Source organism: Centropristis striata, chromosome 15 (assembly GCF_030273125.1).
Source record: "Centropristis striata isolate RG_2023a ecotype Rhode Island chromosome 15, C.striata_1.0, whole genome shotgun sequence".
Classification (NCBI taxonomy): Eukaryota; Metazoa; Chordata; class Actinopteri; order Perciformes; family Serranidae; genus Centropristis; species Centropristis striata.
This window is the reverse complement of record NC_081531.1, coordinates 35641382-35664271: the sequence shown is the minus strand read 5'-3', so window position 1 is coordinate 35664271 and position 22890 is coordinate 35641382. Positions and strand designations below refer to the sequence as shown.

At 33.7% G+C, this 22890-nt stretch overlaps 1 protein-coding gene across 2 annotated transcripts in view; it reads right to left on the bottom strand.

Moving 5' to 3' along the window:
* LOC131986789 (oligophrenin-1-like) overlaps positions 1–22890 on the bottom strand; it is a 49965-nt gene that overhangs the window by 6052 nt on the left and 21023 nt on the right. For both annotated transcript variants that reach the window (XM_059351909.1, XM_059351910.1), the window contains exons 11-19: positions 20877–20955; positions 12570–12603; positions 12295–12357; positions 11291–11365; positions 8385–8469; positions 7405–7463; positions 4031–4136; positions 3708–3867; positions 2058–2202 (exon numbers count right to left, since the gene is read on the bottom strand). In XM_059351909.1, coding sequence (XP_059207892.1) covers positions 2058–2202; positions 3708–3867; positions 4031–4136; positions 7405–7463; positions 8385–8469; positions 11291–11365; positions 12295–12357; positions 12570–12603; positions 20877–20955 — 806 coding nt within the window. The remainder of the gene's footprint in view (positions 1–2057; positions 2203–3707; positions 3868–4030; positions 4137–7404; positions 7464–8384; positions 8470–11290; positions 11366–12294; positions 12358–12569; positions 12604–20876; positions 20956–22890) is intronic.

Here is a 22890-nt window from a genome sequence, read left to right as displayed (position 1 = left end):
TTGTGATTTTTTTTTTTCTTTCAAAACACTATCATGCTCAATAAATAATTTTAAATGTTGCAAATGTGCATTAATTTCAGAGTACACTGAGACATTAAACTGCATCATTTTCAATTAAATTCTGGAAAAGTTGGTGTGTTCTAAAACTTTTGACCAGTAGTGTATGTATTTCTAGTTACAGAACAATACTTGAATATGAATGTCAGACTCATTCATGAATCATTAACTTGGCAATACGCAGTTCAAAAAAAGAAAAAAAAGAACATTTGTTAATGAATTCCAAAGTTTGTATTTATCAGACAGAGCTGGCTCTTTAAGAAAAGTTAAATATGAAACCGACGATTTTGGTATTTTGGGAAATTGTTGTTAAATGTTTGTCACGGATGGTTAAGTGCAGCATTGCATTGACATCAACAGTCTGTATACTCAGAATATACAATAATAGATGACGTACATTGTTAAAGGTAAACAGGAGGAGTTTGCTTGGTTTTGGGAATCATTTATGTCATTCTTGACCAATGAAACAGATAACACTGACTGAACAACAGGTTATGAAATGATCCTGCCTTTTATTTTATTTTTATTTTATTTATTTTTTTGCTCCACTTTAGTCTTATTTATTTCATTTTAGTACTTATTTTGCATTAGTTTGATGTTTGTTGTCACTGTCCATTTTATTTACTCATTTTCTTTGTCTGTGTGAATGAATGTACACTACTGGTCAAAAGTTTTAGAACACACCAACTTTTCCAGAATTTAATTGAAAATGATGCAGTTTAATGTCTCAGTGTACTCTGAAATGAATGCACATTTGCAACATTTAAAATTCTTTATTGAGCATGATAGTGTTTTGAAAGTAAAAAAAAGATTCAAAATCACATTTTATGTTGGACTAAAGGACTAAAAAAAGACACAAAATGACAAAAAAGACACCAAAAGACACAAAATGACAAAAAAAAAAGACACAAAATGACTTACAAAGACATGAAAAGAATTCAAAAATGGACAAAATAGCCCAAGACTCCATAGAGTTAAGTTGTTAACCCATTTCTTGTTCCCTGAAAAAGGCCTACTTGTATAATTCTGAAATGTACATTATTTTTCAGTTTTGGTTAAGCTTACCTTTTTTTATTTACCTCTGGCAGTTCACCACTTACCTTTGGACCCTTTCAAGCTGTTCATTTGACTTGAACTGCTTGAATTTCAATAAAAAACTGGAAAAATTGGGGTGTTCTAAAACTTTTGACCGGTAGTGTATGTTCGAGGGGATATAAATGAAAATGTTTGTATATTCGACATAAAGTTTGATATGCACTCGAAACTTCAATAAAAAATATTGTTGAAAAAAATATGAAACCGACGCAGTGAGAACGAGCTCTCTGCCGCTGCCTATGAGAGGATGGAGACTTAACGACAGGTTTAAACAGACAGAAAATTACATGATTTAACCCTTAAAAAAAAAAGACTAATCTAAGATGAGAATGTAGAGTAGTTATAGATAGATAGATAGATAGATAGATAGATAGATAGATAGATAGATAGATAGATAGATAGATAGATAGATAGATAGATAGATAGATAGATAGATAGATTACTTTATTCATCCCCGAATATTAGTAATAATTTATAGTATTAATAGTATTAATATTAATAGTATTAATATATATATATATATAAATTAATTGTATATATTAATATTAATTAATTTTATATATTAATATTAATATATTAATATTAATATTAATATTAATAGTATTAATTGTCCGGTATTCAAGTACAATAAAATACAATAGAATAAAATACTGAATAGAAAAAAACACAGAATAGAACAAGAACACTTAAGAAGTTAAAAAAAGAAGAAGATCAGTTGGTAGGATGGTTGGCAGATGATGGTAATAATAATTAAACTGGTGATATGATGGCAACAATGCTATAGTGACATCATATCACCAGTTTAATTATTACCATCATCTTTACTAAAAAGTAAGTCAACAATAAGGGAATAAAGACAGAGAATAACATACTTTGACTTGACAAATGATGAGGCTGATAATTACTCTGTGTGTGGAAGTGGTCCTGACTCAGAGCTTGGTAAACACGAGGCGGCCGCTTGGAGATTGTGATGGGTTGGCGCTTTCTGGGGGTGATCCGCGGAGGAGGGACGGGCGGGGAGGTGCTGTCCTCTGGCATATAACTGAAGATCTGTAATCACAGGGAAAAGGTTACAGTAACACTTTGCTTTAGTGGCTACTATTACAGCTTGTAACTGAATGAGTCAAATGAGAAGGAAGGCAGAAAATTATTAACAACAAAATTAGGGAAAAAATGGTAACACTTTACAATAACCATCATTTATAAACGGTAAACAGATAGTTTATTAATGTTTAATCATCATTTATAAACTGTTTATAGACCATTTAGAATGGTAAATACATAATTTATTAATGTTTAACTGACTAAATCATGTATAAATGGCAAATAGATGTATATTTATTTATAAACATGTCTATTAATGTATGTTTATAGTTACTTTACCATTAACAAACAATTAAATTATAATTAATTGTTTATGAATAGTTTTAGTTGCACCCATTTTAATATTTTTAACTCCATATTAAGTATGTTAATGATTTTGAAATTATTCATACACCTTTAAGAAATTGGTTGAAAACATTTAACGATTAAATATGTAAAGCACTTGTTTATAAACCATCTATAAACATTATTTAGTTGGTTATTGTAAAGTGTTACCGAAAAAATTACCGTTATTTTTTACAACAAAAATGGGTTTTGTGCTCATAAAACCACATTGTTTTTCCTCTTAATTAAACAAATTAGATATTACATTTTAATGACCTAACTTCAGAAGTGTTGCTTGGCATATTTTGTCACTTTTTAGCTGTTTTCCCATCTCCAGTCTTTAATTTAAAAGGTGTCAAAACTCAAATACACAATGGGCCAAAATTTAAAACTTGAATAAAATCGCGGGCCAACATTGAACAAATAAACCTTTTAATATCTACCAAACATGTTTTGCTTTAACATTAAATATGGAACCAGCAACGCTTATAAACATACAATATATAACTAAATAGTGCAGACATGCAAAATCAAATTTCAAATAAAAAACACATCAATGTCATTAATTTATTAAATAAAAATTAAATAAAAATCGTATGCCTCTTTTCTATTTGCATCCTTCTGATTTAAATATCAAAATAAACTTTTTCAACAGGTTAATAAATTCTGCCTTTCTTTTCTCCATTTTTGGGAAGGGGTAGCTGGGAGACAGCTCTAGCTTGAGGTTGCTATGACGACTGTCACCGAGGAGCGTTTCTGGGTCCTGTCCTGATTGACGCACCAAAACAACAGCAAGGCATTGTGGGATTTGTAGTATTAGCGGTAAATGCGCCGTATAATACCGGCGGGTCAGGTTTTTTAGTACAATAATAAGATAATAATTTGGTATTGCCTCGCGGGCCAAATAAAATTACACTGCGGGCCAAATTTGGCCCGGGGGCCAGAGTTTGACACCCCTGATTTAAACTAATCTAATGTGCCGCTGTGTGGTATCTATCATTTTCTATCAGCGACCTAGCACACTTCCTAAAATGGAAAACTTTTGTTTAAAGTGGGACAAAAAGGCCATCACTTTGTTGGTCTTTTACATGTTTTGTCTCAGAGGCTGTGTTCTGCTTCAAACATACCTTTTTCGAATCCTCAATCAGAATCTCAACAACAATATTTTGGAACTTGATGTCCAACATGGCCGCCACAGTGTCCTCCTTCGCTCTCATCAGTGTGGGTCCGAAGATAACAGCCATGTTTGAAGGGGTCATCCGGTTTTCTTCACTGTGACTGCACACACTGTCAACAAGCAACAAGCTGGGTTGAACTGAATACAATTTAATTAAACCGATAACACAGAGGAGAGACACACCGTCTTTGACCTTTCAGAAAGGGAGCAAAACAGGACAGCAAAAAAAACTAACAAACAAGTAAAAACAGAAAGTCACAAGCTAGCACTTACTTGACCAAGTGCTTAACGAGCATCTCCAACATCTCCCGATTCTTCTCTGGTAGTTTGTAGGAAAGAGAATGAATCTCACTCAGTCGGAAGTCCAGATTATCTGACTCTGTGACACAAAGACAACAGGGATCATAAAATATTTGACGGTTTATCTGCAGCATTTGTTGGCATAAATCATAAACATGCTGTGCAAAGTAGGGGTGTGCCATATCGTATCGTTCACGATAATATCGGTATTTTTTTATTTATGGTTAAAAAAAAAATGCATATCATGATATTGGCAACATTCCTACTTCTTGATGTAGTGGTTAAAGATGTTTTTAATCACAAAAAGCTACTTAGTCTCTGTCACTAAACACATGCAGCTTTCAAAATAAGAGCACGGTGTGTTAACAGAATCCACCACAGAACTTACAAGAAGACTGTCAAAATAAGATGCCTTAAATAAAACATACAAGAACCTTTATTCTCCTTTACAAAATGTCATTAAAATATGCCCCCGGAACCCCTAAATGGTTATTTTTATTATTTGCTCATACTCAAGAGTCAAGAGTAATTTTTTTTGTATTTGGCAACTGTTGAGATTTGCACTTCACACTACATTTTATATTTTTATTTATTTATACAGACTAAAAAAATCCTATTTTCTATATCTTTTTAAGTATTTTGTAATATCGTCAAGAATATTGTTATCGCAAAAATAGGCTGAAATATCGTGATATTCTTTTAGGGCCATATCGCCCAGCCCTAGTGCAAAGACCCCGATATGTCACTGAAAGTTGGCACTGTGACGAATAAGAGAAATTAAAAAAAACATGAAATGTTCAGACATAACATGAGACTACTAAAGAACCCCCCCTCCCCCTTTCAACTATTGAATTTCCCAACATTTCCAGGAAACTAAAGCCACCTGTTGTCTTACTGTAATATCCTTAAAAAAGCAATTAAAACGCTCTCTGTTTTACAATGGCAGATAAAAACAAGCAGAGGACTCAGGTTTCTTTTAGAGTCTTCCAGATTGAAGTATTGCTTCCTCCTAAACTGCTGAACCTGCAGCCTGCACAGTACAAATGCAATCCAGGTTTTCATTCCAGGCAATGCTTTGCCATGTGTTAGATAAAAACGACACCTGGCCTAAAGTCTTAATTACTACCCAAACATGCTGCAACGATTATATGAAATCTACACCCTGACCATCTCTCCTCTACTTTTTAGACCACACAAACCAACAGACAATTAAGTTCAGAAACAGCATTACTTGAATGTAACATACACTACCGGTCAAAAGTTTTAGAACACCCCAATTTTTCCAGTTTTTTATTGAAATTCAAGCAGTTCAAGTCAAATGAACAGCTTGAAAGGGTCCAAAGGTAAGTGGTGAACTGCCAGAGGTAAATAAAAAAAGGTAGGCTTTTGGTGTCTTTTTTTGTCATTTTGTGTCTTTTTTGGACATTTTGTGTTTTTTTTTTTAGTCCTTTAGTCCAACATAAAATGTAATTTTGAATCTTTTTTTTACTTTCAAAACACTATCATGCTCAATAAAGAATTTTAAATGTTGCAAATGTGCATTCATTTCAGAGTACACTGAGACATTAAACTGCATAATTTTCAATTCAATTCTGGAAAAGTTGGTGTGTTCTAAAACTTTTGACCAGTAGTGTATCTTTAAAACCAAATAGTGTACTCCATTAAACCAAAGATGAAGAAAGAGGTAAGAAACACATTTTTATCCTCACCTGTAGAGTTCTTCAGAATGTATATGTCCTATTTATTTCTATATACTTCTTCTATATTCAATATTTACAAGCTGCCCCGATAACAGAATCAAATGCAACATATAAGAGGTAAACATTAGGAAAACATCTAGTTAGAATTTTAGGTAACGCTTCATAATAAGGTCCTTAATAACCATTAATGAACAAGTAATAAGGCATTGTTCTCGCTTTAGATCCGGTAGTTGCAAAAAGCATAGTTAACTTATAGTTAACTTATAATAGATGAGCAATAAAGTATATTTTAATATCAATAAGCAAACAAAATAAGATTAATAAAGGCATGGCAAAGACATAATGGGTGGGTCATGGGTGTTTGTAATGCCATTATTAACACTTATATCAAACATTTTCTGCAAACAAAGTGATTCTTTGCATGCGTTTAGTGTGGGATCCCACAGGGTTCAGTGTTGGGGCCTCATGATTCTGACTGGATGTGTGAAACTTTTAAACTTTCACTACACACCAGACACTTTAGAAAATGTTTCGGTAACGCTTTATAATAAGGTCCTTAATAACCATTAATTAACAAGTAATAAGGCACTGTTCTAGCTTTAGATCCAGTAGTTGCAAAAAGCATAGTTAACTTATAAAAGATGAGCAATAAAGTATATTTTAATTTCAATCTAGAAGTTTAGAATAATTTCGCATTTTAAAATTAATAATTATTTAATGTATTTAATCAATTAGTCCTCTATGGGATATCTATTTCATAATGCTCAACACAAGTGTTAAGAGTGTAGTCAAGAAGACGTCTAAGTAAGATTCAATAACCAGTTATTTAAACTTTTTAACACTGTAAAATGACTAATGTGTTATTTGACATGATTGGCATGAAACAAGAGGGAAAATAGTTTGGTTACTCCATGCTAACTTTGGAATAACTTATAAAAGATGAGCAATAAGGTATATTTTAATATCAATAAGCAAACAAAATAAGATTAATAAAGGCATGGCAAAGACATAATGGGTGGGTCATGGGTGTTTGTAATGCCATTATTAACACTTATATAAGCTTATAAACACACAATAATGTTAATAAGCATCTTGTAAGGACTTACAAGGGCCTTATTACTTGTTAATTAATGGTCATTACAAGGACCTTAATATAAACGTTACCATTAAGCCTTCTGAAGTCAACTATGTCCCAGAAGTTGTTGCAGCATTTTTTGGGTTGGGACTATTTGTTGCAGACCTTTGGTGCTGAATTAGGCTTTTTTTAATTCAAGAATGGCTAAATATGGTCAAAAAATCTTCCAGAATATTATATCAATACACCAAGAAAAATCCATGCTGTGATTTGGTTTGAAAAACTTTGGACATTTTGGGGATTTTGCAAAAGAAAAGTATGCAGACTTTGGGAACTTTAAGTAAAAAATAAATAAGCATGCAGGTGATGAAAAACAGATGAATTTAAGTTAAAAAAAACACATGATCAAGTTGCAATTTCCCGAAGATAACAGCCATGTAACGGCATAATGCTTGTGACATGGTTTTTCATGTTTGACTAGACTGACTTTAAAGAGAGTTTAAAAAAAGAAACCTATAAAAACATGAACAAGGACACAGACTTCACTGGATAATTACAAAAAGACGTCTTACTTGCAGCACAGACGAGGTCTCTGTGTAGACCGTAGGTCATCAGAGGTTCAGACAAGCTCCTGCAGAGAAATATACACACACTCGTAAACAAGTGCAACATTGCTAAACAATTAAGCGGTAATGCACTCAGAGAGTGCAACCTCTGTCAACGCTGCATGTGTGATTTTAATAACAGCCAATTGCTTTAATGTGCATCTGGATCCAGAGCTGCACATACACACCAACAGGCATTCAAGCAGACTAATATATTCTCAGGAAATATCTGACTCTTGGCCAATTAAATGTATTTTACACTTCATTAATATTTGTATTAGAATTTAGTTTATTTAATATACACTACCGGTCAAAAGTTTTAGAACAGCCCAATTTTTCCAGTTTTTGATTGAAATTCAAGCAGTTCAAGTCAAATGAACAGCTTGAAAGGGTCCAAAGGTAAGTGGTGAACTGCCAGAGGTAAATAAAAAAAGGTAAGCTTAACCAAAACTGAAAAATAATGTACATTTCAGAATTATACAAGTAGGCCTTTTTCAGGGAACAAGAAATGGGTTAACAACTTAACTCTATGGAGTCTTGGGCTATTTTGTCCATTTTTGAATTCTTTTCATGTCTTTGTAAGTAATTTTGTGTCTTTTTTTGGTCATTTTGTTTCTTTTTTTAGTCATTTTATGTCTTTTTTTGGTCATTTTGTGTCTTTTTTTTAATCCTTAAGTCCAACATAAAATGTGATTTTATATCTTTTTTTTACTTTCAAAACACTATCATGCTCAATAAAGAATTTTAAATGTTGCAAATGTGCATTAATGTCAGAGTACACTGAGACATTAAACTGCATCATTTTCAATTCAATTCTGGAAAAGTTGGTGTGTTCTAAAACTTTTGACCAGTAGTGTGTCTTACAGACATTCACAATGAATAATTATAACAATGTGAGCAACAACAAAAACACCCATATATCTTGAACTTCACACACACAAACATACCTCAGATAAAACTTCAGTGCACTTGTGATGGTTTTAACATCCCAGTCGCTGCTGTGAAGATCCACATCTCCTGGGTTTGTGGGGTCTGTGAAGAAGCAAATTGAACAAAAAAGTAGATAATAATTAATTAATTAATACCAAAGAGTTAAATTCAATCTAAGCAACACTGTTAACCACCTGTGATAAGCACATTTCACCTGTTTTAGCTTCACTGCACTGGCTGCCTGTTCATTTTAGGATTCATTTTTAAATTATTTTATTTGCTTTTAAAGCTTTAAATGGTCTTGCTCCTCCTTACCTCTCTGAGCTGTTGTACCTTGCAGGTCACTGTCTCATTTTAAATCTCTTCTTAAAACCCACCTCTTCAGCCAACTATACAAAGAATTTGACTGGAAGGTCAAAATTAGGTTCTTCAGGACGCCACTAACAGAGGTGGAACAAGTATTCAGATCCCTTACTCAAGTAAAAGTACTAATACTACACTGTGAAATGACTCCACTACAAGTAAAAGTCCTGCATTCAAAACTTACTTCAGTAAAAGTACAAAAGTATCAGCATCAAAATTTACTTAAAGTATCAAAAGTAAAAGTATTGGCAATGCAGAATGGACCCACTAAGATTGTCCAAATATATTATTGTATTATTATTTTTGATGCATTTATGTAATCTTTAAATTTAATTTAGTACAAATTTTAAATCTATTATGTTTTATGTTAAATCTCGACCTGAAAAGTAACTAAAGTAACTAAAGCTGGCAGCTAAATGTAGTGGAGTAAAAAGTACAAGAGTTGCCTAAAAATGAAATGAAGTACAAGTAAAAAGTGACGTAAAATGGAAATACTCAAGTAAAGTACAAGTTCCTCAAAACTGTACTTAAGTACAGTACTTGAGTAAATGTACTTAGTTACTCCACTGACCACTAACAACCTTTGTTTCCAAGAACAATCGCAGCAACAAATGTTGGAGGAACTGTGGCATGGTCGGCGACCATATTTTATATATTTTGGGAACGCCCGAAAGTACAAACATTTTGGAAAAATGTCAAAGAAGAACTGGAAAAAATTTTGGCGGTAGAACTTCCAATGGACTCTTTGTTATTTTTATTAGATGTGTTTCCTGACCACCTGTTTACCACAGAACAATGTTATATATTACACATTTTGTTGATGATTGCAAGAAAAATTATGACTATAAATTGGATGAAGAAAGACCCCCCTATGATCATTCAGTGGTTACAGAAAGTAAAACATGTCTACATGATGGAATATATGACCAATTACAGCTAAAAGTCCCTGTTTTTATGAGAAGGTGGGCCCCAGTTACAGACTATATTGCTTAAAACTCTTATACACTATTATTATCTAAAATATCCCTTTTTATTTATTTGTTATTATTATTATTTTTTGGAATACAGAACCAGATAAAATATGTGTTATACCCTTTACAGTGCCATTTGTGTGACAGATGAGACCCAATCTCAAGATGTTTTGATTTGTTTTCCTTTCCTTTGTGATGTTAATTGTCTGTAAATGTGCATAAAGGCAATAAAGTTTAAAAAAAAAAAAAAAAACACCTCTTCTCGTTGGCTTTTAACACCACGTAGAGTGTTGATTTTATGTTGATTTTATGATTTTTTATTTTTATTTGTATACATGCATATTTTATTTTGTGCGGGCAGTACATTTTACATTTTATTTTATTTATTTTTATCCCATTTTTAATTTATTTTATCTTATTGCATTTTACTGTTCTATTGTTTACATCTCTTCGTATTGTGTTATGTATTTATTGTTTGTGCAGCACTTTGGAAACCTTGTGTTTGCTAAAATTGTGCTCTATAAATAAAGGGGATTGGATTGGATTGGATAAGCACCTTAATTGATCATTATAACTGGCTCGTTGTAACATTTGTCAACCATAATTCAATCATAAGCAATATGGGGCCGTGAATCCACGAGTACGAAACTTATTAATGCACTCTTGTGACTGTGTTGTAGACACTGGGAGGCAGCAGAAACAAGGTGTAAATACACTGACTAAGAAGTTCATGTGACATGTTTGTATATACACTACCGGTCAAAAGTTTTAGAACACCCCAATTTTTCCAGTTTTTTATTGAAATTCAAGCAGTTCAAGTCAAATGAACAGCTTGAAAGGGTACAAAGGTAAGTGGTGAACTGCCAGAGGTAAATAAAAAAAGGTAAGCTTAACCAAAACTGGAAAATAATGTACATTTCAGAATTATACAAGTAGGCCTTTTTCAGGGAACAAGAAATGGGTTAACAACTTAACTCTATGGAGTCTTGGGCTATTTTGTCCATTTTTGAATTATTTTCATGTCTTTTTTAGTCATTTTGTGTCTTTTTTTGGTAATTTTGTGTCTTTTTTTAGTCATTTTGTGTCTTTTGGTGTCTTTTTTTGTCATTTTGTGTCTTTTTTTAGTCCTTTAGTCCAACATAAAATGTGATTTTGAATCTTTTTTTTTACTTTCAAAACACTATCATGCTCAATAAAGAATTTTAAATGTTGCAAATGTGCATTAATTTCAGAGTACACTGAGACATTAAACTGCATCATTTTCAATTAAATTCTGGAAAAGTTGGTGTGTTCTAAAACTTTTGACCGGTAGTGTATATATATATATATATATATTGCAGTGAAATATAAGGCCGTAGTAAGTAAAATGTAAAAAGAGAAGAAAAAAAACACCCTGAAACGGCTTGTTGGGGTTCAGAGGGTTAAAAATCAGGAACTTAGATCCACTTTAAGTCAGCGACCTGCTGATATTTCTAAGCTTCACAAAAGTGGCAGAACCTGTTTTGTTGAAGTACGGAGGACAAACCTGCATGTGAAGAAACACAGTGAATGGACAGATGTTAAACTTGTTCACAGGCTTATTTCCTTACCAAAGAAGGAATTTAAAAGCTTCTGCACTTGGATGTTGCTGCCAACTGTTCTGTACACTCCTTCTTGTGTGACTCCTGGAAAGAGAAAAGGGAGAGGTAAAAAGAAAAAAAATAAATAAATAACTACAGAGCAGTGGAAATGTACCACACTCTCCTCTGCAGAGTGCAGGAGCAGGAATTAAGATACAGATGTTCCTTTCTGATTGCGAATGCTCCATTTAGGTATTTCGTTTGAGACTGAACAAGCATGCCATGCTTAGATCAGGAGTTTAATTACAAGCTTGAGTACTTCATTCCTGGAAGATGAATCAGACTAGTGGAGAAACATATTGTGACTGCAGAATAATAAGATTACATCTTCCTTCAGGGTTGCGTTTGGGTTATTATTCTTTTTTAAGTCTTAACATGCATGGAGAGAAGTTAGTAAGTTAGACAAAAAATAGTTTGAAAAGATCTGACATACATTAACTAAGATAAGATAAGATAAGATAAGATAAGATAAGATAAGATAAGATAAGATAAGATAAGATAAGATAAGATAAGATAAGATAAGATAAGATAAGATAAGATAAGATAAGATAAGATAAGATAAGATAAGATAAGATAAGATAAAACTTTATTGATCCCTTGGGATGGCTCCCTCAGGGAAATTGAGTTTCCAGCAGCAAACAGGTTAAAAAGCACACAGTATCAAAAGTAAGAAAAAAAGTAAAAGAAAAAGAACAATTTATATACAATAAATAAATATGAGGTGTATGGGTTTTTAAATAGTCCTTATGTATTTCTTATTGTATTTGTTACTGCTCCTTCCTGTCCTCTGTCCTAACTCTATGGAATAAAGATGTAACTGAAATTGTGAAATATTTCAGACTAGCAGTGTTGAGATTGAGGACATTTATTCTGCAGACATGGCATCAACATTAACCTATGACTCAACAACGCCTCCTTCAGGGTAAATCAGTAAACAAACACAACTAAAGACAGCTAAGATGAACCTCAAATACCTTTTGTTTCCACATAGTTGATGCACTTTCGCACAAACTTGAATCCAATTTCATTCAGTTCCACTGTGGAAGTAATAAAGACAACAAATGAGCAGATGGAACAACAAACAATGCTTTTAAATACAGGAGGAAGACACCAAAGACTCTGAAACAGTTTGGATGTGGTTTAAGCTTATAAATAAACACATAATGCATATTTGCATAATGCAAAACATTTAACATCTTGACATCATCAACAACATCACACTGTTGGACTTGATTGATGTCTGACTTACTTTCAGCTTGCTTGTGAATTGGGGAATGATAGATCTGAAATGAAAAGTTAAAAAAAAGAAAATTAAGGGCTGTGAAACGTGGGAAAATCTAGGAGTAGCCTTATGATCAGTGATTACTGAACATGTTGAACATGAAATAATAATAATGGAAACAGAGAGAATGTGTGGACAGAATGTGTGTCTTGTTAGCTGATGCAAAACAGGAAAGATTCCTGAAAGAAAAAACAGCCAAACAAACTAAATGAACTCTGCAAAGCTTTAACCCTTTAGAGTTTTGGTCTTTCATTCTGCCTGTATATACGACTTAAAAAAATGTTTACCATGCCATGTTGGTATCATTTTTTCAGCACAACCTCACCTATATGACTATATGATATTTTTTTCACTCTGACTGATGGTTGCAAATATAACATAAAAGAGGTAACATTTAGTTCTATATTTTTATACTAAATATATTTGACCTTATCTCTGGTTTTACTTGGCCTATCATCATCAAAAAAAAACTGGTAGTTCCAGTACTGAAGCTGCAAGGAAGCTGAGGTTTTTAAGAAGTCATGCACCAACACTTTCAGTGACTCCAGAGGCTTAATATTAAAACCAGGACACGACTAAAGGCAGAGTCACCAGTAACTCATTTTTTATATTGAAACCTTGTGTTATTCTTCTTCATATCCCTCCCCACTGATACACTGCAAAAAAAAGCCAACTTGTATTTTTTGGCCTAAAACAGTGATTTAAGTTGGTAAAACTTGGAAATATAAATGATTGACATTTAGGGCAATAATGTAAGTTAGCACAACAAAGGAAGCCAGTTGTCTGCTCAAAAACAAGTTGGTGAGTTGTTGTTACTTATATCTTTAAGTTGGGGTTCACAACAAGGGACAATAGTTCTGATAACTCTTATTTCTTTGTTGTGAAATTTGGTCATTAGCGAAAGCTAGCAGCTAACTGATGCTAGCGGCTAACTGATGCTAGCGGCGCTGCTTGTTACAGCTACAAGAGTAGCCATTAGCGTATCATTGCTAATTAAGTTAAATTAAAAAAATAAGAAAAACATTGCATGATAGCTATGCTTCAAAACTGACATCTGATCTATGCAATCACATATTATATTGTATCAAATTACTTTGGATCTGTGCAATTATATTTATGCTGTTTATTTATTAGGCTATATGTATATTATTGCTGCACACTGTGTGTGAATTACAATTTAAGTACATATCAGTACAAGTTAAAGGTGTAAACAGTGTTTTAATGTTTAATATCCATCAATAATTATCTTTTTTTCCTTGTCACTTAATTTTCTTTACTCGTGAGCTGCTGAAACAATTGAATTTCCCCAATGTGATTCAAGTTTCTGTGATCTGCCTATATCTTATCTTAAAGATGCCACAAGGTTCGAAGAGAAACAGGAACTGATGACACTGAAAGATTCGTTTTTATTTCCAATATATGAGTGACTGTTTTCATTTCTGTGGCTAAAAAGTAAAATCGCCAAAATGTTCTCTTGCTTAGGCAAGTTTGGAGAGGAGCATGCAAGCATTTTTCTCTTTGTCCAATACGTCAATGCCAAATACTTTTAACCTAATAGAAGTTCCAGTGGAAAATACACAAAAGGGGGCCTTTTAGTGATCCTGAGCGTAGTATTACAGTTGTCATATTGGCACACAGGTTCATGCATGTCAACTACTTCTTGGTTTGGAAATGTGACAGTTTTTCCAAAAGAGAGACTTGTGGAGTAATGGAGCAGCTGGCTGCTTGTGGAGACCGGCGTCAGCTTGCTTTTGCTTCCAGAGCTCCTGGGGATATTTATTATGCACATAAAACCTCTGAAGTGAAGGCCAACGTGTGCCTGCTAGGGCTGAAGCCAACCTTTTTCAAATTATCACTTAAATCTGCAGATAATTCTCAACTAAATCTTCAGTCCGTTTGCCAATAAAATGTCAGAAAATAGTTAAAAAAACACAGTCACAATTTGCAAGAACCCTAGGTGACATTGTCAAATTACTTTTTTCTGCAACCAAGAGTTTAAAAGCCAAAAATGTTCAATTAACGATCGTACATGAAGAAAAGCTGCAAATCTTCACATGTGAGGAGCTGAAACCAGTGAACACTTGGCATTTGTATTAGAAAGATTACTTGAATAAATGTATTATCAAGACAATCACTGGTAACTTTTCTGGATCTTTTTGGTTCTGGGGTCTACTCAAAGTATATGTAGTATATATAAGACTTAAAGGAAATGTTGCTAATACACTGCACATTGAATGTGCAAGACAATCAAAATGCTTTTCCAGCAAAGCTCTAAGAATAACACAGCTGAGTATGAAGAAGTTTCAAAAGATGTGCAGAAACACGTTGAAGCACAGAACAGTATGCATGGACATGCTGCACTATGACGGGCAAAGTCTGCTGCATATGACTTAGCTTATATTTCAGCTAGTCAAAAGGCATTCAGAGTGGAATAAAGTTAAAAAAAAATGTTCAATTAACGATCGTACATGAAGAAAAGCTGCAAATCTTCACATGTGAGGAGCTGGAACCAGTGAACACTTGGCATTTGTATTTGAAAGATTACTTGAATAAATGTATTATCAAGACAATTGCTGGTAACTTTTCTGGATCGACTGATCTTTTTGGTTCTGGGGTCTACTCAAAGTAAATGTAAGACTTAACCCTATAAAGCCTGAACCATGAAATAATTGCCAGAAAATTCAATTTTTTTAAAAACCGAGTGCTTGTTAACTTGCTGACGAATTTAAAAAAATAAATAAATTGCATATATGAATTCTAATTTGTATCATATTTGATACATCAGGTCTTTTTGTGCAATTTGTTGCTCACAGTTTGTTTTTCTTGAACTAACAAAAACATCAAACAACAACATTTTTAACTTTTCCTTTTTCCTCAACCATGCAAAATACATATTTTTTCCATATAACACAACATCATACATCTGCAGATATGAAGTTTTTTAATGCAGCAATGACTGATCCACTCGTGGAACCTGCATATCATTTTTGATACATCTGGTATTTTTGTGCAATTTGTTGCTCAGTTTGTTTATCTTCAACACATGTATACATCAGGTTTTTGATGATGTAGAAGTCTCAAAAATTACTGTATCTAATATGATACACTTGGCTTTATAGGGTTAAGGGAAATGCTACTACTACACTGCACATTGAATGTGCAAGACAATCAAAATGCTTTTCCAGCAAAGCTCTAAGAATAACACAGCTGAGTATGAAGAAGTTTCAAAAGATGTGCAGAAACACGTTGAAGCACAGAACAGTATGCGTCGACATGCTGCACTATGACGGCCAAAGTCTGCTGCGTATGACTTAGCCTTATGTTTCAGCTAGTCAAAAGTTATTCAGAGTGGAATAAAGTCCACAACGGAATCAGAAAGATGATCCTTGTCTCGCTTGACAGCTCCGGATCTCTGCAGACCTGGCAGTAAGACAGTGCAGTGGATCTCTGTTTGGGTAGAGGAGGCGGAAACACGATTATGAAATGTGCATGATATACAGATGTCATTAGGGAAGTTGCACAGGAAGGGGGCACAGAAAAGTGCCTTCTGTTATTTTCACATCCCCTGGCAGTGACGGTCTATGTCTTTCGTCCACACCTCACACGACATCCGCCACTAAACCAAAACCGCCGAATATAAAAAAGATCTGAAAAGAACTGCAGAAAGAACAAAAGATGGCGGGGGGGAAGCTAAATGCTAAAACCAAAAGAGGAATTGATTAAGTCTTACATTCTGCTAGTAAGGCAATTTGTTATTTCATCGCCTCGAAACTGTTGAAATCAGAGACAGACCGTGGGAGCAGCAACGCTTATCAGATCAAATGTTCACTCAGTCCCTTCAAAGTAGTTTCATGGCTTAACCGTGCTGTCTCACATAGAACTGAAGCTGTTATCTATGCTATAGTTAAATTAAAAAAATAAGAAAAACATTGCATGATAGCTATGCTTCAAAACTGACATCTGATCTATGCAATCACATATTATATTGTATCAAATTATTTTGGATCTGTGCAATTTAAAAAAAAAATTATTTTATGTATATTCTTGCTGCACACTGTGTGTGAATTACAATTTTAGGTGCAATTACTTACCGTGGACATATTCGTACAAGTTAAAGAGTGTTTTAATGTTTAATATCCATCAATAATCATCTTTTTTTTCCCTTGTCACTTAATTTTCTTTACTCTTGAGCTGCTGAAACAATTGAATTTCCCCAATGTGATTCAAGTTTCTGTGATCTTAAAACAACTCAATTGCTTTTGCATCTCTGGTAGCCCGCAGACGTATCTTACTTCATTGGAAGGATAAGAATCCTCCCTCCCCTAACTCTTGGCTAAAGGATCTAATGTCATTTCTACACTTAGAAAAAATCAAGTACAGTATTGGGGGTGCTCCGACAACTTTTATAAAACTTGGAATCCCATTCTTTCCCTAATTTAGTCTATTTCATCGTTAGATGATTAACATAGATGGTTCTAATTAAGATAAATTGATATAACTTTTAAATGGCCAGTAATTGTTTTTAGTATACTGATTTGGTGGTCAAACTCTAGGGACAACATATACAAATTGTTAGAGCTATTTTTTGTTTGTTTTTTCCAAGCATTCTGTATATCTCCTCTAAATGTCCCTTTTTATTTTATTTATTTATTTAGTATTATTATTATTTGTTTGGTTTTATGTGTATGTATGTATGTATGTATTTATATATGTATATTTTTACTTTTATTTTTCGTTTTTTATCATTGTTTATTTGGCTACTGTTCACCCCTCCTGTTTTTCTTTGAGGGGGAGAGAGTTGTATTTTCTCATTATCATTACTATTTATTGTTTTTTGCTTATTTTTTGTGAATGTAACTCTCTGGTTCGGGGGGCGGGGGGTTGTTCTAAAAGGGGGGAAAATGGGTGAATTGTACCTTTTCTGATTGAATATGTATTATGTCCTGACAACCCAATAAAGATATATATGAAGAAGAAAAAAGTTTCTGTGATCTTACTATATCTTATCTTAAAGATGCAACAAGGTGCTGTCTCACATAGAACTGAAGCTGTTATCTATTAAAGCCACCAGACAAAAACAGTAATTAGACCATACAGAATACATGAGTTGCTGCTCTACCGATGACTCTATCTGTTAGTTTTTTGGTTTTTCTTATTGTGTGACTTTCTGTTTTCAAGGGTTAATTCAGATTCACCAAAGTTGCACAAATAACTAACTGATTGAGGCAACAGCAGAACATCAACTCCAATGTTTTGCAAGGTAGAAATGCTGTTTTTGTCAAAGTAAACAGAGCATAACATCAGTATATTGACTCCCGCCTGCTTCTCCAAACTGAAACGAACCGCCTTCAACTGTGGCTACTACACTGACAGACAGAAAAGCACATCATACAACCTAATTTCCGAAAACTCAAACTATTCCTTTAACACCTTAACAGGATTATAGAAGCAGGAAGAAATCCCCAACGGTGTGAACTCAGCCTTCAGACTAACCAGGTGGCATAGAGCGCCTAACAAGCTTCGTAGCATCTCACACATCTGTAACAGGGAAGCTGTAATGAGCCTTCATCCTGCAGCACTTAACAAATGCCACATGTGAGCCTTGATGTGCATTACATGAGGGATTGGTAACAATAACTTTTGTTATTTTGTTCTCATTTGTTGCAGGATTTAAATAACAAGTAACATTCATTTTCATGATTTTAATGATCTTCCCCATTCTTTGGTCATTTTGTGTCTTTTTCAAATCATTTTGTGTCTTTTTTTTCTAATTATGTGGGGTTTTTTGGTCATTTTGTGTCTTTTTTGGGGTCATTTTGTGTCTTTTTTAAATTATTTTGTGTCTTTTTTGGTAATTCTATGTATTTTTTCGTCATTTGGTGTCTTTGCGGCCCCCAGGTAATTTGAGTTTGAGACCCCTGCTTTAAAGGCACCAGCCTACTTTGACAAAAACAGCATTTCTACCTTGCAAAACATTGGAGTTGATGTTCTGCTGTTGCCTCAATCAGTTAGTTATTTGTGCAGCTTTGGTGAATCTGAATTAACCCTTGAAAACAGGAAGTCACACAATAAGAAAAACCAAAAAACTAACAGATAGAGTCATCGGTAGAGCAGCAACTCATGTGTTCTGCACAAAAAAAGTTGTGATTACAGGTTTTACAACATTTAAGGAGATTTGATTTAAAACAGGCTTGGATCTCGGTTTACTCAGTACTCATATTAAAGAAGGCTGCTCAGTATTCTTACATTTGCTGCTCGAAAGAATATATTGCTCAGATGGATTGATAATGCACCTCCAACAACTGGGGGTTGGCACAAAGTGATATTTGACCTAATACCAATGGAATATCTAACACACAGATTTAAATGTAAGATGGATGACTCTTTAAAGATCTGGGTCTTTAAATATGCTGGTAAACGACTCACAACTATTTAGTCAGGCGGCTTAGCTAAATAAAGGGGACACGTCGGACAAAAGCACCAAATTTTTTCCACATGCTCTCTATCACCATAGGTTTCAATTTTTGGTAGGAGCCACTTCATCAAGATTGTGGATCGGAGATGGCAGCCATATAAAGTCTATGAGAAACTCTATATCTTCCAAGCCACTTAGAAGGTCAAACTTGGTGTCAAAATATACATTTTCTGTGTCAAGGAATCATTTAAAGCTATTGAGAATATCACTAGATGATTATTTGATCAAATAGATATGTTCATTTTCACCCAGACTGGTAGGTCTGCAAGTGCTGCAGCAGGAATCCTGAGCTGAAAATGAATCTATGTTCACGGGAGAGAGCGGATTAGCTGCAATGTACACTGCTCAAAAAAAATCAAGGGAACGCTTTAATCTCATGTCAGATCTCTAGTGATATTCTCAATAGCTTTAAATGATTCCTTTACCCAGAAAATGAATATTTTGACACCAAGATTGACCTTTTAAGTGGATTTAAGATATACTGGTTCTCATAGACTTTATATGGGTGCCATCTCCGATCCACAATCTTGATGAAGTGGCTCCTACCAAAAATTTAAACCTATGGTGATAGAGAACATGTGGAAAAAATGTGGTGCTTTTGTCCAGCGTGTCCCCTTTATTCTTAAATCTGGTCCTAAGCTGCCTGACTAATTGTATTAAAAGGGATGATAGATGGCAATGAGGGAAACTGGCTAATTGATGTTTTTGGGTTATAAGGAAGGACATTCATTTACTTATTATTTTTAATTATCAAAAAAAAAAATAGCTTTCTCTCAAAATGGAAATTGAGATTTTTGGAAAAAAAAAAAATTGTATTTGTTTTTTCTAACGACTCTTCACTTCTTTTTTTCCAGATGTGTATTTGCTACATCACTGTCAATCATAATGGGACAGAGCATTTTCATTGTAATGTCTGTATTACGTCATAAGCAAGGTTATTATAGTTAACGAAATAACGAAAACTAGAATTGAAAAAACATTTTCGTTAACTGAAATAAAAATAAAAACTAGAGTTTTTAAAAAACGATAACTAACTGAAACTGTATTGTGTGGTTACAAAACTAACTAAAACTAACTAAAATTATAGTGAAAATGTCCTTAGTTTTTGTTTTTGTCAACTTTTTTCATTCATAATTCAGTGTTTCTATTTGAACATGCAACACATGGTGAATATGTTTACTGAGACTGGGATGTTTACACTAGAACCAAAATTCAAAACAGTTAATAACCTTATTGGGGCTGAGATGATAAACCAAAGGAAATAAAGGCAAAATTTATTATGACCAGTTTGAATCTCGCACCCAACACATAGCCCATTACAAAAAAACTAAAACTAACACTAAAACTAAACTAAAACTAAGCATTTTCAAAAAATAAAAACTAAACTAAAACTAGAAAACTCACTCTAAAAACTAACTAAAACTAACTGAATTTGAAAACAAAAATTCACAACGAAATTAAAACTAAAACTAATGAAAAATCCAAAACTATTATAACCTTGGTCATAAGTAATTGGATATTTGTTTTCTGTGGCCACAGTGTGTTGTTTGTTGTTTTTGTCTATGTTGGAAAATGCAATAAAAAAAATATATATATTTTTAAAAAAACAACAAAAAAAACAGGCTTGGATAGACTCTGCTGTGCAGACTGGGAATGGAAACTGGCGTTGAGAGTTTTATGTCTCTGTCAGAAGCAGACTCTGCGTCGTATTGTAGATATTATTGGCAGAAAAAAAGCAGTTTTCACAAAAATTACATCTTGAAGAATATAAACTGAGTTGAGATGAGAAATGAACTCACAGGCTCTTTTCCGTCCATGGCCTCCATCCACAACTTCCTGTCTCCCTCCGAAAGAGCTTGGAAAGTGACGGGTGTGTTTCTATGGAAACAGTAACAAATGCCATTAAAGAGGCAGAGGTTGCAATTAAATTATTCAGTCACACGATGTACGCCTACAATATCCAACTATTGTCAACATTTAGTCTTTTAAGCTCTTACACTTTTATCATGGAAGCACAAAGGGTGGAGAAAATAACAAGAACAGCAAAAGAAGAAGCTCATTTTCAGGTTCATACTTGTTTTTGGTTTCTACTAGAATATGTTTACATTCTTTAATAAGAATTCTTTAATTTTTTTTTTATGCTTCTCATGGCTGCTGCACGCTGTGTCTCTTCAGATCAGGGGTGTCAAACTCAAATACACAATGGGCCAAAATTTAAAACTTGAATAAAATCGCGGGCCAACATTGAACAAATAAACCTTTTAATATATACCAAACATGTTTTGCTTTAACATTAAATATGGAACCAGCAACGCTTATAAACATACAATATATAACTAAATAGTGCAGACATGCAAAATCAAATTTCAAATAAAAAACACATCAATGTCATTAATTTATTGAATAAAAATTAAATAAAAATCGTATGCCTCTTTTCTATTTGCATCCTTCTGATTTAAATATCAAAATAAACTTTTTCAACAGATTAATACTTTTTAAAAATAAAATAACAATAATAAATCTAGTATTAGCGGTAAATGCGCCGTATAATACCGGCGGGTCAGCTTTTATAGTACAATAATTATATAATAATTTGATATTGCTTCGCGGGCCAAATAAAATTACACTGCGGGCCAAATTTGGCCCGCGGGCCAGAGTTTGACACCCCTGATTTAAGCTCTTTAACCCTCCGGTCGTCCTTCCGGGTCTAATTGACCCAATCTGTTTTGACTATTCCTTCTTTCCTCCCTCCTCCTGCCTTCCTCTCTTCTTTCCTTCTTCCTTCTTTCCTCCCTCCTCTATCCTCCTTCCTTCTTTCCTTCCCTCGCCCCCCTTTCCTTCCCTCCTTTCTTTCCTTCCTCCTTCCTTTCTGCCCTCTTTCCTTCCTGCCTCACTCCTTTTCTCCCTCCTTCCTTCTTTATTTTTTCCTTCCTTTCTTCTCCTCCTCCCCTTACTTTCCTCCATCCTCCTTCCTTTCTCTCTCCTTTCCATTCTTTCTCCTTTTCCTCCTCTCTTCTTTCCTTACTCCATCCTTCTTTCTTTCCTTCCTTCTTTCCTCCATCCTTTTTTACTTCCCTTTGCGTCCTTCCCTCTTCTTCCTTCCTCGACCCGAGGACAACAGGAGGGTTAAGCGACCCGCCCAAAAAAAAGGCCAGTCTGCTCTGATTGGTCAGTGCTTTCTGTGTCCAAGTACACAGATTTTATGTACAAAATATACCGAACCATGTATAAAAATCTGTCATGAGCTTACGTCAGCTTGAGCCAAGAGTAGATAAAAAAAAAAAGAAGAAACCGAATCATTCAGAAGGGTCAGAAAACTGGAATGTTTGACACTTTGGCCATGTTTAACCCTCCTGTTATGTTCATTTCTTAGGAACAGCACAATGTTTAATTATCCAAAAGTGTCAGAAACCAAAAAAATCCCTATAAACATTGATAATATTTCACTATATCACCAATAATTTCAATCAATATTTTGTGCAGTGGTTTTTTACCTCTTACAGATCATGGTTCAATGAGGATGATTCGCTTGTTTTTCGTATAAAATCCACTTTAAAACTTTTTTTTTTATCTACATTGGAAAGACCTACATAAAAAACGCTACTTTTACATGACCAAGAGTTTTTCAAAATTTTATTTTACATTTTTACATCTTTTATTTTATGGAGTGATGTTGGTAAATTACCACAAAACACCTCAATATCTATGTTATATACATGCAAAAATGTGAAATGAACCATTTTCATTTTATATGTTGATTACACTTATTAAGCCAAGACAAAAAATTTACCTTTTTAAACTTCGAAATGGGTC